The sequence below is a fragment of the Dama dama genome, chromosome 4 (assembly GCF_033118175.1).
Source record: "Dama dama isolate Ldn47 chromosome 4, ASM3311817v1, whole genome shotgun sequence".
Classification (NCBI taxonomy): domain Eukaryota; kingdom Metazoa; phylum Chordata; class Mammalia; order Artiodactyla; family Cervidae; genus Dama; species Dama dama.
In genome coordinates this window covers 29573088-29591556 of record NC_083684.1, presented here as the reverse complement: position 1 = coordinate 29591556, position 18469 = coordinate 29573088, and the positions used below count along the sequence as shown (strand labels likewise).

At 49.7% G+C, this 18469-nt stretch overlaps 1 protein-coding gene and 1 non-coding gene across 2 annotated transcripts in view; one reads left to right on the top strand and one right to left on the bottom strand.

The window, feature by feature from the left end:
• The window catches only part of SLC6A2 (solute carrier family 6 member 2), a 38567-nt gene extending 29431 nt beyond the window's left edge, over positions 1-9136 (bottom strand). Inside the window, exon 1 of the mRNA XM_061138532.1 lies at positions 8869-9136. Within this exon, the coding sequence (XP_060994515.1) occupies positions 8869-9136 (268 nt within the window). The remainder of the gene's footprint in view (positions 1-8868) is intronic.
• TRNAG-CCC (transfer RNA glycine (anticodon CCC)) lies at positions 2971-3042 on the top strand. The gene has a single exon. It is a non-coding gene; the product is annotated as a tRNA-Gly (tRNA).
• Positions 9137-18469: the final 9333 nt, after the last annotated feature.

Sequence of the window (18469 nt, the reverse complement as noted above, 5' to 3'; positions counted from 1 at the left end):
AAGTTCATTCAATTGGTCAATGATAGATCTGAGATTTAGACCCTTGTCTGCCTGGCTCCAGAACTCCAGAGCCATTCCCAAAATATTCTGCCAATTTCAGACTATCTCAGCCAAGATGTAGGACGTGAGTCTGAATAAAGTCTCAACAGAGCACGTTCTGAAACTGGGGCTCTGGGGGCCACGTGATTCACCCGGTCTATTGGTCATGTTCAACATTTCAGCCCCTGCTTCAGGCTTGATTTCTTTTTCTTCTTTTTTTTTTTTTGTGTGTGTGTGTGGACCATTTTAAAGTCTTTAGATTGAATTTGTTACAATATTGTTTCTGTTTTAAGTTTTGTTTTTTTGGCTGCAAGGCATGTGGTATCTTAGTCCCTGATGAGGGGGACTAGGGATTGAACCCGCACCCCTACATTGGAAGGCGAAGTCTTAACCACTGGATGCCAGGGAAGTCCCAAGGCTTAGACTTCTTTGAAATGGCCACATGCCAACCTCTCCCTTCCCCTCTTCATTTCTTACTCTCAACCTCTACCCTTTTCTTTCCCCACACAGAGAGGGCTAGTCTGGCTTCAAAATGCATCTGTCCACATTTCCGACAGCAATGTTCATGATGCTGACAGAGGTCAGGGTGGTGGTGGTGATGTCGGAATTGGTAAAAGTAACAGGTACCATTTATTAAGCCTCCATTATATGCCAAGCCACACACTAAGTTTTTGAATAATTATTCCTTTAAAACCATTCCCATGAGAATCACCGCCAATCCCATGTAAAAGATGAGGAAACCGAGGCTTAGAAAGGTCAAGTTGCTGGTCTGAACCAGTAAGTAGGCAGCTTGACTCCACATCGGGATCTGTCTGCGCCCGCCTTGTGACCACCTGCCATTGCCCATGGGGGCCTGGAGCCAGAGAGTAAGGGAAATAGACGTATTAGAGTGTTAACAGGCCTGAAGACTGAAGTCAGTGGCCCAAGGAACAAAAGGAAAGAAAAAAGCCAGGAGTCACGCCTCAGATCTTGGCAGTGTGACTTTCTCCTGGCGACCAGATGCTCTTTTCGACAGCCAGAGGAAAGAAGAGCATCAGCCAATTCACCAGGCATCTCACGTTGGCCAGTTTTCTCAACTCTAAGCCTCTGGGCAGCACTGCCAACAGTAGGTAAATTGCCCAGTTTGAGATTCATCTCCTCTTGTGCTGGCTGGGAGGCCCAGTGGAGGGACAAGAGGAAAGATGACGGGTCTGCACCAGTCCAGGACTCTTCCAAGTGCGTTTGATGTGGGCCAGCCAAAGCTTCAGCTGGCAAGAGACCAGAAACACTCAAGAATGACGGAATGGCTGAGTATGAATGAAAACCAGCAAGCTGTCCAGTGGCCAGTGTCTTATCCTAATAGAAGACATCAACCGGTGAGCTGGTCCAAGCCTCCTTGCTCAAACATCTGGAGGAAGCCAGGGCAGAGCTGAAGAGTCAGAAAGAGATTTATCAGGGGTGCCTAAAGATCAGCAGAGGATGCTTCTCCTAGAAACAGCCCTGCAGCAGCTCCTGGGACATTGAGACTGGTTGCATACTTCCTAGAAAGTGCTGCTCTGTAAGGCCCCAAACTTTCCCACAGCCCTGCCTCATCTTTCTGTGTGATGGTGCCAACTGCATCCAGCCTCACACAGGGCTGGAGAGCTGAGAGCCTCAGAGGCCACAAGCCCAGAATCCTGGCTCTAGCTGTGTATGTTCTGGGCTGATAGGCACAGAGCTGGAGAAACAGAGGCAGGGTGTACTTCCAAAGGATCTCAGCTTCTGGGAGTCTCCAGTATTCATTCACACACATACACAGATGCACACTTGTACATCTTCACACAAAGACTTCTGCACATCAACACGCTCACACGAACACAGGAGCAAAAGACTGTCAACTGCAAAAGGGACTCCAACCAGTGGCCATTTGTACGAAAAGTATCTGTCTGACATAAACTGCCTGACACCCCATCATTAGAGAGGAAGCCTACTGGTCAGAGTGGGGTTCTGGAACCCTCTGTGCAAATGCCAAGTCCTCAGAAAGGGAAGCCAGTGGTCACTCAGTTTAGAGTGGGGTGTGCTGGAGCAGACCCCAGGTGGGTGAGGAGGACCCCAGGACAAGGGGTCCAGCAAGACGTGGGAGGGGACTTAGTAAGACATGGCATGGCCCAGGCCTGGTGAGGAATCAGGAGGAGGTGGAGGGGCTGTGATCAGAAAGGGGCGGCAGGAGGGAGAGGAGGGTCCGTTGAGACCCTACTGGACCAGTTTCCCAGTCTGTGAAGGGCAGGATTCCTTAAATTGGCCACATCCTGATACATGAATACATGAAAACCCCCAGAACTGTTCTCCTGGTGCCTGAAGCTCAGCTATAGGTTGTCACTGGCCATGGCTTTCACCAGAATTCCCAGAAAACCGTGGTCAGTGCCTAGGGTTGCAGATTTGTCCCAGTTCCCAAATACTCCAAGGCTACAGACAGCAGGGAGAAAGAGAAGGTGCGATTTCAGTAGGAGACACAGCTTCAGCATGCAGCAAGGCCACCCGACTGGCAGGGCCCAGGACAAGAGCACACATGGAGATCTACTTTACAGTGTCTACATATTAAAGATGACAACTCAGGTCACAGCTGTTACACATGCACCATCATCCTACTTTGACAACTAGACCTTCAGCATGGTTCTATTCATTATAAAGTTCGACTCTGGAACCCTTGGTTCTTGAAGAATTTGTGCTGGAATGTGGAGGCATTCGGCGGGGGGACCCCACTTCCTGATTCCTTCCCACCCCAGCTCCATCCAGAGATGTATGAGGCCTTTTGCATGTTCATGTGGACTCTTGTGCTCACAAGTCTAAGCTCTGTCCACAGCCTCTGCAGACAGCGGGCCCTTGGCTTCCCCTTGGCTTGGGTCTGCACATGCCTGTAACCCAATCCGGGCTGGGGAAGAAGGATCCAGGTAAGGGGACCATGCAGAGATTTCCCTGGTGGTCCAGTGGCTAAGACTCTGCACTCCCAATGCAGGGGCACGGGTTCGATCCCCGGCCAGGGAACCAGATCCCACATACCGTAACTAAGAGTTCACTTGCTGCAGTTAAAGGTCCTGCGTGCCTCACCTCTTTACTCCATCCCCTGCCCTTTAGTGAAACTAGCCAGCAGTACCCATACACCTATCTACGGAAGCCCCTGCTGTTCTATGAGGGGATTCTACAAAATGATCCACAAAATGATCAGAACTGACTTTTCTTGGAGCCACAATCTCTCACTATCCCCCCTACTATCTCATCTTCACTTTGGGTTCTTCCAGCTGACCTCTGGCCTTAGCTCTGAGTGCAGGACAGTCCTAGTGAGGAAGAATGCTCATTCCTCTGTAGATTAAACCCCACTTCTCTAAGTAGGTCAGTGGGGGTGAAAATCAGGGAGACTAGAGCTGGGCTACCCCTCCCCCCATGACAATTCTCCCCTGGCTATCAACTTTGCAGGATCTGACTTGATTCTTCCTCATGAAGATTCTTGAAGATTTTGGTTTCTCATCTCCTCCATCCTTGTCTCTTTAAGAGCAAGCAATTATAGGCTGCTTGGAATGGTTCGAACCATATTAGAGAAGAAAATATAACCTACGAAGAACAGAGTGGAACCTCCCCTTCCTGATTTGGGAGCTAATACTACCTCAGTAACAGAATATAAAATGACATTAACTTGTAGAATATCTATAATAGACTTTGAACTCCCTAAAGGCAAAGATTGCCTTTTGTTCATCTCTATATTCCTGGCACAGGATGGGCACTTAGTAAACGGGTTTTTTTGTTGTTGTTAAATAAATGGATCCCAGCAGTGACTCACGCAGAGACTACAGCTAATGCAAGCCCCGGGGCCTTTCTCCACTTGTGCTGGGTCCTCATCCTTACTTAGGCAATTGGGTTTGGGACTGCAGGGCAGGATGTAGCATTTATCCTTGTGAAACCCCATCTTGCTGCAAACGGTCTCTCTAGATCTTTTTGGCCAGCTCAGAGCAATGGGCCAATCATGCTGGTAATGTCAGATCGTGGTCTCAGCTCCAGCCCCTGATGAACAGCCTCATTCCCACAAACGTCTTAGCCAGAGGGCCACCCCAGCTGGCAGCTCATGTGCATCTGAGCTGAATCACCAGTGTCAGGCTTGGGAAGTCCAGGGTGTAGATGGCCCCCTGCAGCCATGCCCAGTGTGAGACCACTGAGTTTGCAAACTCCTGCCCTTTGTACCTGCCACCACCTCTTCCTTGGCCTTAAGAACCCCAGATATTTTGACCAAGAGGATTCCCAAAGGTCTGTGGGTACCTGAGAACCTGAGCTCACTTGAGGAAAGAAGGGAAACCTATTTGGGACCCAGACTACATATCTCATGGGACCCCATATAGGAACGTTCATCCCCATTTTTCAGGTAGGGAAACAACAATGGGATAAGGTTAGGCCGTTAGAAATTCCAGGCCTGGGGCTTCCCTGGGGGCCCAGTGGTTAAGAATCTGCCTGCCAATGGAGGAGACATGGGTTCGATCCCTGGTCCAGGAAGATCCCACATGCTGGGAAACAACTAAGCTTGTGCGCCGTAACTACTGAGCCCTCGCTCTAGAGCAATAACAAAGACCCAGCCCAGCCAAAAAAAAGTAAATAAAATAAAAAGAACTCCCAGGTCCAAGCATGATTCCTTTCCAGTCTTATAGCCCTTCTAACTTCCTCTTATAGCCAAGTCTGCTCCCTCCAAAATCAGGACCCTGTCCTACTCCCGGATCTAGCCTGGGTCTAGCAGTTCCAGATCCAGGAACCATTAGCAACAACTTCATTTACTGAGTCCCTACTATGTGCCAGACACTGTTGTGAGTCCTTTGCTTGTATTATCTCTAACATCACATCACCCATGGGAAGATACAATCACCCCCCTTTTCTGCACAGGGAAACTGAGGTCCAGAAGTGACTTGTCCAAGGCCACAGTTCCAGGAAATGTCAGGCTCAGAGTCAAGTTCAGGTCTGTCAGAACCTAAAGGACACCTCTCTGACAGCTCAGAGCCATCAGCCGGACATGTCTCAAGCTGTCATTTACAAAAGATAATTCACAGTGGTCTCTTCCCTGGCAGGGAGGCAGACACGGGGACCCAACAGACCTGTCCACTCCTCCCTGGGGACCAGCAAGGCCAGATGCAAGACCACAAGCATGGAGGACCTTGGAAAGAGCCCCACCAGCACTGCCTCCACGTTCAAGAAGGTTCTGAACAAGGCCTTGGAACTTCTGAGAGGGGCTTTCCCGGCCAGAAGCCACCTGTACCCATGCACCTCAGCAGTTAGCTTTTGGGAAGATGTTCAGACAAGCTGATCCGTCTCAGTAATTCATTAAAAAAAAAAAATATTAGCCAGAGGCCTAATCTATTGGTACCTTTATCATTTCAAAACATCCTCCAGTCTGGGCCAGCGTGAACAGCTAGACTTGGAGGTCACCATGTTAATACTGGCACCAGGAGAGCACACAGCTTGTTAAATAACAGGGCGGGTGAGTCCTGGCTTGGGGGCAGCGCTGATCCAGGCCTTGGAGAGGGATGGATCTCAGGGGTCACCCAAGATTACCTCCAGCTTCAGCGGGGCACCTGAGCTCAGAGAGGGGGACTTGAGCTTAGAGAGGGGGACCTAAGCTCAGAGAGATGGGATTCGAACGTGGGTCTTTTGACTGTGTCCAGAATCATCACCTGCCAACCTGCTTGCCCATCTCTGGGGCTGCCTTTATAATCACTAGATGGGAACTGATCCACAAGGAGCAGCCAGGAGCTCTCAGCAGAGACAAAGCTCCGAAGAGGCCTGCTGAGCATCCCCTGGAGGGGGCAGGAGTAAGTGAGAACAGGAGCTGCTCAGACTCTGATATGTGAGGCTGCTCTGCTCCACTGTCCCCCATGGACATTCTAGACAGAAATGGAAATTCACTGGTGTAACTTCCCCCGGCCCAGAGCCTGGCAGTCCAGGTCCCCATAGCCTGGCCCCAACTTGCCTCTCCACCCTTATCTCTCCCGGCTTGCCCTTCAACCAGCCTGTACTTCTAATCTCAGAGATGATCCCACCTGCATTCTCACACAACTAGAATTCCTCCTCCCTTTCCTGAGGCTTGTGTGTGCCCCACCCATCTGTGCTCCAACCACAGCCCACCCCCTCGGAGTCTTTCCTAAGCAGACCTTCCCCAGGCTCATCCATCTCACACATCAACCTAAAGATGTGAATGAGAAGTGGCAGCTACCTTTACTAAGGCCATACTTCACGCCAGGCCCTCCAGGGGCATTATCACATCAAGTCCTCACAATGACCCTCTGAGTTGAACATTTGTCAGATGAGGAAACCAAGGCTTGGAGAGTCGCCCAGTGTTACACAGCTAAAAGCTGGAACCCAGGACCCACAGCCAGCGCTCCTAACCACCCGGTGCCACCCCCACCAGCCCAGCTGCCTCACTTTGTTAGTTCCTGCTGCTGCGGGTAGGGATTCTGCTGTTTCTGGGTAGGCGTTAGGTCTCTGAGGGCCTGGACCACTTGATCCATTTACTCATTAATTTGTCGGGCACCTTCTACCACATCCCCTGGATCTAGCCCTTATCTTGGGCATTAGAAATACAGGCATGGGGACTTCCCTGATGGCTGACTGTGTGCTCCCAATGCAGGGGACCTGGGTTCGATCCCTGATCAGGGAACCAGATCCCATATGCTACAACTAAGACCGGTGCAGCCAAATAAACAAACAAAGCTCAACCATAAAAACTTCCCTGGTGGTCCAGTGGTTAAGACTCCACTTTCCAATGCAGGGGCCCCAGATTTTAATCCCCGGTTGAGGAACTAGATCCCACATGCCACAACTAAGAGTTCACATACCGCAACTAAGACCCCATGCAACCAAATAAAGAAAAAGCAATGTGACTAATATAATAAACAGGAAAAAAAAAAAAATACAGGCATGAAAAGCCACAGTCTCTCCTCTCAATGTGCCCTAGTCTGTTTGGAAGACAGACCCACAAAGAGACAAATGACCAAACAACCCAGAATGGGTGATGGGCAGGGCTAGCAATTCCAGGAGAGGGAGCGTCTGGCCAATTTCGCCCCCAAATCGGAACGTGTGACAAATGTGCTCTGTCTTGTGCCCTGGGTGTCTGGTACGGATCACCTTGCATACAGCAGGAACTCTCAGTTGGGGGCGATGGCCAAGGGAGCACAGTGTCAGTGAAAACACCAGAATATCCATCTCGCTGACGTGTCCAATTGGCCATCTGGGGTGCTTTTAGTTTCAACAGACACTTAAAAAAGAGAATGACGTGTAGCAGCATGACAACAAAGTCCTTAGGTGACCAGAGCGCCTGGCAGGCAGAAGGGGCAGTTAATACATCTAGGTGACCCCTGTGGAGCCCAGCACTGTGCCTCATGCCAAGAGGAGCCCAATACATATCGCTGATTAATGACAGAACCTTCCGCTGTCTAGGGTCATGCAGCCTCGGATGGTCATGGAGGACATGCTAGACAGAGTGTTCTAGGTTCTCTTAGTCTGTCTTTCATTCTTCATTTCTCTGTCAGCCAAAAAATGTCAGAGAAACCGTATTTCCTCCCTCCTTGAGTCTGAAGGGCCAGAATGCTTAAACATGATCAGAAACTCATGAGAAGCTGCAGCAGCCCAATGAGGAAAAGTTTCACCTCTGGATCATCTGTTTCCCTTTCCTCACCCAAAACAAGCGTCCAGAGTACACAGTGAAGCAAACAGCAGGGGCCCAGACCCTATGGGACAAGGTCATGAGCTTTTCCTCCAACTCCAAACCCTTACCCTGCCTCCCTCTGACCCCCTGGAGTCCTGAGCCAGAGCCCCTGCCAGGCAGATGGCCCAGTGGATAGAAAAATGTTTCCGCTGTGGTTGCCCCCCCAGCTTTGCCGACTTCTTCCTCTAGGTCATCTTCCCAGGCTTGCTACAGGGTACTCCTGAGCTCAGCCCAGCAAGGAGGGGAGGTCTGGGGCAGTTTCCGCAAAAGCTCTCAGGAAGGAGCTAGGGCTAGGCCCCAGTATCTTGCATGCTGGGCTGCTTTCCCCAGGACTCTGCTCCCTGAGTGGGCTATAGTTGATATCTAGGCTCTCATCCCAGGGCAGGCAGTATGAGGTCACCTGGCAAAGGAAGGGGGAGAGAGCCTGACTGCTAGAGTGACGTTTCCTCCAGGCCCTTCACCCACTCTACCCTGCAATGTGGCCAGGACCCCATGAGGTAAAGGCTTCTTCCTAATCAATTACCCAAGCCTTCTGCCTCAAGGATCAGGCCAGTTCTTGGTAGTGGCTGACACAACCCTCCTAGGCTGTGCTCTCTGGCCCCTCCAGCCAAAGGACCATCAACCTAAGCAGTGGCGTTCTCTCTGCCACTAGCTTCTCTTTATGTGTCTTTGATCCAAGGATTTCTGTCCCCAAGAGTGCAGGGCCTCCCAAGTGCCTTCAGGGAACCCAAGTCCTTTATCAAACTCAGAGCGCTGGAGTTAGGATTACCGTGTGCGCCTAGTTGTCACATTCTGTGCACTTTCAGCGCCGCATCAGAAGCTCTCCAGATCTCTACCTCCCTTGCTGCAGACCATCAAAAGGTCCGAGCTCATCACCCAACCTGGTGCCCTGGAATCTGTCCTTCTACGCATGCGCCCATCATTGTCCAAGTTCATGCCAAGGTCATGCCTCGATTTCCCTCTTCCAAAGGGGACTCCTTTTTCCGTGAGCCCTGTTTGGTCTCTTCCCGCGCCCTGGACTGGCCCGTCTTCTGTCTCCTTATCTCCTCCCGTGGGTATCCCCAGCTCCTCTCCCGGCCCTCGTCACAGACAGGTAGCTTCCCAAGTCAAAACCCCCAGCCCGTCAGGGGGCTCACCGCCTCCGTTCTTGTAGCAGAGATAGGGGAAGCGCCACACGTTGGCCAGATCTACTGCGAAGCCGACCACCGACAGCAGGAAGTCGATCTTCTTGCCCCAGGTCTCCCGGGGCTGCTCATCGCCGTCGCGGGACGCCAGGAGGCACTGGACGCCGTTGCGCTCTTTCACCACCAAGACTTCTTTGCGCTTCCGCGGGGGCTGCTCCGACCCCGGGCCCGCCCCGCCGTTCTCCGGCTGCACCTGCGGGTTCATCCGCGCCAGAAGCATGGGTGCGGCTGGTGAGAGGAGCGTCAGGAATACTGGGAGCACTCAGAGGCTCTGCTGGGATCAAAGGAAACGATGTGATCACTGGGCCATTCCACCCTGCCTGTGGTCTCCCGGGAGCGCCGGGATACTGTGGTTGGCGCGCGCTGAGCGGACGCAGGGTGCCCAGAAAAGGCGCGCGTCTGTTGGAAAAATTTGGAAGCAGAGGTAGTGGCGCGCCGGACTGGGACGGAACTTATACATGGAGACCGCCCCTGCAGCCCTCGGGATCTTTCTTGGGACCCCGAGCGCTTCCCTCATTCGCCCGCTCCCTCTTGCCCCAAAAGACGAGGTTTGGACACGCCCAGGCAGAGGTTTCCCGGGGCGGTGACTTGACCTGGTGCAGCTGGCTGCCCCCTACCCTCAGCTTGGGTCTGCGCCAAGTCCAACAGCACCAGGAGCCTCCCCGGACACTTATTACCTCTGCCCTTCAAACTCGCTGGCACCCTAGCTCTGCGCATCCCAGCCTGGGCCTCCTTGGCACACCTAGTCCGGTCCCGCGCGCAGGGCGCACTCACGTGTCTGGCAGCAACGGGATCCTGGGTGCCGTGCGCCCTGCCTGCCCGCCCGGGACCAGCCTCGCCTCGCCAGGCTGTGGGGCGCGGGCTGGGGCTGGGGCTGGGGCTGGGCTCCGCCGCGTGGCGCTCGGGCGCGGCCGGAGGAGCGCTGAAAGCGCGGGGCGGCCGGCGGGGCGCGGGTCTGCTGGTTCTGACGGTGCTGGGCGGGGGCCGGGCTGGTAATGTAGCCTGCGCCCCAGGTAACGCGCCTATTGCATTAACCCAGCGCCGGGCCCGCTCTGTCTGGAGCCTGTTAGCGCTAATGGAGACTGACAGCGCGGCCGGGGATGGGCAGGGGCGGGGGCGCGGCGCGGGCTCGGCGGACTGCAAGAGCCCCGCTCCCGGCGACTCGCCGGACCAGGGCGCCCACTGCCTTTCCAGCACGCACTGGGACACCAGACTCAGCTCCTGGGGGCAATAGGCTCTGACCTTCGACTACAGGAAGAGAGCGAGACTCTCGGAACTAAGATCTGAGTTTGAGAGGGAACAGGGAGAAAACTGGGGAGTGCGATGGCGGTTCAGTATCAGTTCTGTCACCCGCTGCAGGCCACGGCAAGCTACCTGGCCAGAGTTTCTCCATCAACAAGAAGGGAATGTTCTGTTCAGTGCCTAGGAAGGTACACTGAGGGCTGGTGGGCCATCGGGTGGGTTTTGTTTAGCTTGTTCGGATTGAAAGGTCACAACGGGGCGCTTACTCCTATATCTGTTTGTTATGGGCAGGCTAGCAAGGCATTTGAGGTTCTGACCCCTATTACAAGAGGCTTAGAATTGCTATCCATTCACTTATCTACCCATTCGTGCACCCATTTGCTCACGTGTTCCTACATATGCCTGTTAAGTACCAGACACTGTTCTAGGCTCTTGAGATACATTAGTGGACAACTCTGTCAAAAATCCATGACATGGGACTTCCCTGGTGATCCAGTTGTTAAGACTGCACTGCAGGGGGACCGGTTCGATCCCTGATGGGGAAACTAAGAGGCTTCCCAGGCGACTCAGTGGTAAAGAATCTACCTGCCAATGCAGGAGACACAGGAGATGCGGGTTCAATCCCTGGGTTGGGAAGATCCCCTGGAGAAGGAAATGAATGGAAACCCAGTATTCTTGCCTGGGAAATCCCATGGACAGAGGGGCCTGGCAGGCTACAGTCCATAGGACTACAGTCCAAACGACTGAAGTGACTTAACACACAGGACAGTGTTTAGAGCATTTTCATTAAGGCGACCAACATGACAGATGTCCTCTGTGAAGGATGCAGAGAGAAGAGAAAGGGGAAAAGAGTAGGGTGGTGGATCTGCCCTGGCCTCCTGGAGGCTAATGGTTGGAGGCAGAAGGTCAGGGGAAGGCGGAGGTTTCAGGAGGAAAGCCTGGGACCACACGCACCGGCGACGTTCATCTCCTCTGACCCCTGGACCATTCTGACAAGCCTGTGAGGAAAGTAGGATTGGAACCTTCATCCCATGTGGGGGGCCAGGAAACTGCAGCTCACAGGTTGGAAGTGACAGAGTTGAAATGAGAACCCAGGTCTCCTGGCTCCTGGCCCCTGTCTCCTCCACTAGCTTATGGATGGAGACACTCAGAAACTCACTAGGAGTCATGCTGCCCTCCTGCCTGCTACCCTGTGTCTCATCCAAGCGATTCTGAGGATCCCACCTTAAAACATTCTGCGAAGCCCCATTCCCACTGCTGAAGCATCCCCACAGAGGGTCCCACCCATCACCTTTCACTGCAGCAGCCTCCTCGCCGGTCATCCTGTGTCCAGTATCTTTCCAGCCACATGATATTCACCAGCTGCCAGAGCATTTTCTAAAACTCATCTGATCACCTCACTCTTCTGCCTAAAACTCCTCTGAGAGACAACAACACATCAGTGTGATTTAATTAACCCCGGATTTGAAGTAATTTTATTTTCTTTTTTATACTTCTCTTTATTTGCCAACTTTTCTACAATGAGCCTTTGATACTTATGCAATCAGAAAAATATAACCCATGATTTCTTAAAATCTTCCCATCTTTCCAAGATAATATCACAACACCTTCTGCAATAGAGACAAGATTCTGCCTGCCTATTTAACCACATCTCTTGCTATTCTAACCTCTCTGTGTTCTTTTAAAATTCCTTTACCACCTCCAAAATATGCTTTATTCTCGAGGAACAAGAGAACTCAACTACCAGCGATTCCTTGGATACCTTGTGTGTTTTTATACCTCTGGATTTTTAAAAAGGCTTTCCATCTTCCTCTTGTCTAGCTGGAGAACTCCTATTCATCCTTCAAAACCTCAGGTGTCACCTCCACTGTAAAACCTTCCCTGATAACTACCTCCCACAAGAGAGTAAATTCCTCCTTTATATTGTTTTGTATATTTGTCTAGAACTTTCTCTGCATGACTTCCCTACTAGGGATAAAGACAGTACCTGATATATCCTGTTACATAGCTTACACTCCAGAAATATGTACAAAATGGAACTAGGAGAGATCTCAATCGTTGGTTGGATTTGGTGTCTTTGGCTGGGGCTTTTTTCTCTTGGATTCTACCAGAAACAGAACCTGAAACAAAGAATTGAATTCAAGTAGTTTATTTAGGGGGCTTCCCTGGTAGCTCGTATGGTAAAGAATCCACCTGCAATGCAGGAGACCTGGGTTTGATCCCTGGGTTGGGAAGATCTCCTGGAGAAGGGAACAGCTACCCAATCCAGTATTCTGGCCAGGAGAAGTCCATGGACAGAGGAGCCTGGCAGGCTACAGTCCATTGAGTCACAAAGAGTTGGACATGACTGAGTGAGGTGATCCTGGAAACAGTGATAGAGGACAGGGGAGGTAAGAAAGAGAAGGAAACCAATAGAGGGGGCCTTAAGAAGTAGTCGCTGCTGTGGGCAGCTGGTGGTCAGTCCTGCTGGAAACCTCTGGGCCAGAGGTATCTCAGATCTGTCCCATCCCTGGGCAAGAAAGCTGGAGTATTTATCCATGAAGACTGCTCCCAGGGTGCTAACTTACCAGCATTTCCATCCTGCCTGGTGTGTGGGCTGAGCAAACTCTTATTGCCAGAAAAAGGCTCCCATTAGAGTCTCAGGTTCAGGCAGAAGGAAGCTGGTGGTTGGGTCTATGTTGGCAAGAAGAGTGGATTACAAGGGGTGTGGGCAGGCCCTGGAGTGTCCCCCACAGAGATGAAAGGAGACACTGCCCCTCCCGCCCCCCCCCGCCCCGCACCTTGCACATCTTTGGATGTACATTGGAGGGCCTGACAGCAAAACTTGAGGGTTCCACCTTGTGGTTTCATAGACCTCTGGAGACTAGCCTGAGGCTGGGCTGAAGGGGAAGATGTCTCTCTCCATTTGGGGACCAGACTCCCTGCCTTCAGATCCAAGAGCCATGGGGCCATGTGGCTTCTCTCTGTGCCCTGCCTCCTGCCCCTCCAGGTTGCCTGAGGGCAAGTGGGGGGGGGGGCAGATGGCTGGAGCATTATCAGAGCTAACATGATCCTTGGGGAGGCGTCACTTCCACTTACCATGACTCTTGGTGACACAGGCCATGGGCAAGGTGATGGCTGGTGCTGTTGGCCCAGCTCTGGCCATCTCCCCTCAGACACCAAGACCCTGACACACAAAGGCTGGCCTGTAGGATATTTGGAATCCAAGTGACTCGGTTCTGGAAGTGTCCTGAAGACAATATCAGAGCCTGCACCTCCACTGCACTGATGGGGAAAATGAGGTCAGGGAGGAGGAGAAGTTCCCTGTACATTTCCTCCTTTCCTTCTTTCCTCTCTTTTTTCTTTCTTTCTTCCTTCCTATTTCTTTCTTTCTGTTTTTTTATTTTGTTTTTCTTTTGATCAGGAGCATTAAACTTATGTTCTGACCACTGACCTGCCCTGGATGACTGGTATACGTTAAACTGCATTTCCAGACAGCAAAAAAGTGCCCTCAATAAAAGACCCCAGTGAGCTGAAGTCAGCCTCCTCCAGGATATCTCCCTCTAAAGCCTCCCAGGTGTCCTCGAGGCTTCCAACCTACTCAGATGGTCAGTCCTTTCACTCTTCTCTGTGGAGCTCCTACCCGACCTGGGACCGCATCCAGGCACTGGCACTAAAGAGCATCTATCTGTCATTGATGATGGATACATCCATTAACATCGCCTGCCTGGATCCAACTACAGAGCAACATCTCCACATGGGCAACAAAAGACACCTGGAACCCGTGTGTCAAAGACAGAATTCCTGACCTCCCCGTGTTTACCTGCTCACACACCTGCTCGTCCTTTTCTCCATTATTCCAAGTGATGGCATCGTCTTCCCTGTAGATCCTCAAAGGCCAAAAACCTTAGAGTCCTCTTTCTCATACTCCCACAACCAATCCTACTGCAAACTCTCTTGGCTGTATAAATCGTTCCCATCTCCCCGTCTCCAAGGTCACCACCTGCTCCCAGGTATGTCATCCCGCACCTGGGTTAGTGCCGTAGGATCTGAATGGCCTCTGTCATTTCTCGTTTTACCCCTGAAGCTCTACACAGTCACCAGGAAGACCTTCTAGAAATGAATTCAGATCATATCCTTCCCTCTCTGCAGTGGCTCCCATCTCATTTGGAATAAAATCTGAAGTCCTTCAATGGGTGAGATGGATTAACGAGTAAACCATCCTTTTGTGGACTTGGCACTGCAAGCCTGGACAAGCACATGACCGCCCCCATGGGAGGACAGAGGTGCTGGGGGTGGGGGGGAGAGGACAGGTGTGCCAGGTGGGGCAGCAGAAAAAGCACAGGGCTGGGTCCTGACTCCTGCTCTGCTATATTAGGGCTTTTTGGAGAGGGCCAGGTCCATCAGCACGATGGGGATGGACAGGAGGAAGAAGAAAGATAGACAAAAGTTATGTCAGGACTGGAACTGGGGAGGGAAAGGAATGGAGGTGTTCAAGGCAAAGGGACTCAGTCTCCTGGGAGGAAAGAAGGACATCTCCCTTCTGCAATGAGCCCGCAGATAACATCCTTTGACCCTAAGGTGGTCCCGTGAGTTATGACAACACAAAACTCACACCTGGTTCACGTCCCTCTCCAAGGCAGAGTGGGGTTGAGGTCAGCTGATCAGGATGAACCGTAATCAGGCTGACACAAGCGTTCTATCCATCTAACGAATGAATATTAGAGCATGATGGGACCATAGAAACCTTCTCGCTCAGGTGCACTCTGTTAGAAGACCAGACACTCCAATAATCTGATGAATGTAGACTCTCCCAGAAATATGCACACACACATGGCATTTAAAAATTTAGTGTGAAATTTCTCACATGTAACAAAAAGCATATAAAACATATGTAAACAGTTTATAGTTTAAATATCAGTAATATGAACATGTAAGAACCCACCCTCCGGGGCTTCCCTGGCAGTCCAGTTGTTAAGACTCCACACTTCCATTGTAGGGGTCTTGAGTTCGATTACTGGTCAGGGAACTAAGATCCCACACACCAGAGGATGTGGCCAAAAAGGAAAAAATTGAAAAATGAATTTTACAAAACGAACCCATTCTCTTGGATTAAGAAATAGAACATACCCTACAAGCCCCCCTGTGCCCCTCCCCTTACTACTCTCCCCCACTCCAAGGTAACCACTTTCCTTTATTTAGTAAATCATTGTTTCTTTGTTATCCTTCACAGTATTGTCACCTAGGAGTCTATTCCTAAGAGTACATTCTTTAGTTTTGTCCCTCTTTGAACTTTACATAAAAGGAATCACACTACAGATATTGTTCTGTGACTTCTTTGGCAGAACACCATATTTTTGAGATTCATTCATGATGATGGAGTTAGCTGTAGATCACTCATTTTCATTGTTGTATATTTTCATTCTGGGCTTCCTTTGTGGCTCAGGTGGTAAAGAATCTGTGCAATGCAGGAGACCCGGGTTGGATCCCTGGGTCGAGAACACTTCTGGGGAAGGAAATGGCTCCCCATTCCAGTATTCCTGCCTAGAGAATTCTGTGGACAGAGAAGCCTGGCAGGCTATGCTCCATGGGGTCGCAAAGAGTAGGACACGACTGCGTGACTAACACTTTCACTTTCTTTTCATATATTCATTCTATTGTCTGAATTATAACAATCTATTTATTCACTCAACTATTGAAGTGGACTTCAATAGTTGGACTGTTTCTAGTTTTTTATATATTTTGAACAATGCTACCTAGAGTCTTTTGTACAGACCGCTGTGATGCCCATGTGTAGAGTATGTGTTTGTTCAGCTTTATCAAATAAGGTCAACTTTTTTCTAAAGTGGCACCAGCTGAAACTCTGCTATTTCTTCACTTACAATTTCTTTACATCCTCGCCAACTCTGGGTATTACCTGGCTTTTATTTTCTATCAGTCTTTAAGATGTGATGTTAATGTGCATTTCCCTGACTTCTGATAACCTGGAGCATCTTTTCACATGTGTGTGGGTCATTTGTGTTTTGTTTCCTTCTGCAACATGATGACATGTCATTTGTGCAATTTTGTGTATGTATTTTTTTTCTTGTCGATTCACATGTGTGTGTGCTAAGTTGCCTTAGTTGTGTCCGACTCTTTGCAACGCTATGGACTGTAGCCTGCCAGGCTCCTCTGTCCATGGGATTCTCTAGGCAAGAATATTGGAGCAGATTGGCGTTTCCTTCTCCAGGGGATCTTCCTGACCCAAGGATCAAACCTGGGTCTTTTAGGTCTTCCCCAATGGCAGTCAGGATCTTTACCACTAGCGTCATCACAGTTGTTCTTAATATCCTGTGCACAAATCTTTGTCACTTATATTGCACATATCTTTTCTTGGTTGTGTGAAAAGTCTTTTTTCTCTATATGGCGATTTTGGTAAACAAGAGGTTACTATTTTAATATATTTTATTTTTTTGATTAATTAATTTATTTGGCTGCATCGGTTCTTAGTTGTGACACATGGGATCTTCATTGCTGCCTGAGGAATCTCTCTAGCTTCAGCACATGGGCTTAGTTATCCTTTGGCATGTGGAAGCCTAGTTCACTGACCAGGGATTGAACCCACATCCCATGCACTGGAAGTCAGTCTTAACCACTGGACCACCAGAGAAATTCCTATTTTACTGTATTTTAATACAGCAATCTTTTCTTTTGGTTTATGTATTTATTTCTCTACCCATTATTTTCCTAAACTATATTTTAAAGTTTGATAGTTTTCCCCTTCATATTTTGGAGAAGGAAATGGCAGCCCACTCTAGTATTCTTGCCTGGAGAATCCCATGGACAGGGGAGCCTGGTGGGTTACAGTCCATGGGGTCACGAAGAGTTGGACACGACTGAGTGAGTAAACAACATTAACAACAACCCTTGCTATTTATATCTTTAAACTTTATGAAAGACTGATGCTGAAGCTGAAACTCCAATACTTTGGCCACCTGATGTGAACTGACTCATTGGAAAAGACCCTGATGCTGGGAAAGACTGAAGTCGGGAGAAGAAGGGGACAACAGAGAATGAGATGGTTGGATGGCATCACCGACTCAATGGACATGAGTTTGCGTAAACTCCAGGCGTTGGTGATGGACAGGGAGGCCTAGCGTGCTGCAGTCCATGGGGTCGCAAAGAGTCGGACACAACTGAGCGACTGAACTGGACTGGTATGGAGTTGGTTTTGTATAGGGTATGAGACAGGGATTCCACTTAACTATTTCTCATGTAAATCACTGATAAACTGTCCTGGTCCACCCTAGTTCATTAAGTAGTTATATCTTCTCTGCTCTGATTGGCAGAGAATGGTCACCCACCAACCAAGTCTCCTTGTACAGCTGGGTTTGCTTCTGGGCTCTTAATTCTGCCCCACTGGTCTGTTTTCTGTGTCCAAGTAATACCACATTGTCTTAATTAACATTGCTTTCCAAGTACAGACTTTCAGTCATAAGATGACTATGTTCTAGGGCTCAAAATTATGGCATGTTGTTATAGCTAACAACATTATGTTGTATATTTGAAATTTACAGAGAGTAGATTTTATGTATTTTACTGCACACACACAGAAAAGTTGTGAGATGACAGACTTGCTAACTAAGTTAATTATGGTAATCATACTACAATGTATTTATATATCAAATCACCACATTGTACACTTTAAATACATAAATTTTTTGGTCAATGATACCCCAAAAAGGCTTCCCTTGTGCTCAGCTGGTAAAGAATCCGCCTGCAATGAGGGAGACCTGGATTTGATCCCTGGTTTGGGAAGATCCCTTGGAGAAGGGAATAGCTACCCACTCCAATATTCTGGCCTAGAGAATTCAATGGACTGTATAGTCCATGGGGTCACAAAGAGTTGGACATGACTGAGCGACTTTCACTTCACTTCCCATTCCAGTAAAACTGGGAAAAAAGCAAACAGCATTGCTTTATGATAAGTTTTTCTCTCTGATGGGACATCACCAATTCAATGGACGTGAGTTTGAGCAAACTCTGGGAGATGGTGAAGGACAGGGAAGCCTGGCGTACTGCAGTCCATGGGGTCACAAAGAGTTGGACACAACTGAGCAACTGAACAACATCTAATGGGGCAAGATTCTGCAGCTCTTTTTCTTTGGAAGTGTCTTTGTAATGTTCTTCCCCACAAATTTCAGAATCAGCTTATTGAGTTCCATGAAAAATCCCTTCAGAATTTCAACCATGATTACATTGAATCTATAGATCACCTTGAGGAAAACTGACATTTTTTTATAGTATTGAGTATTCCGATTCAAGAAAACAGTACTTCTCTCTGTGTATTTGT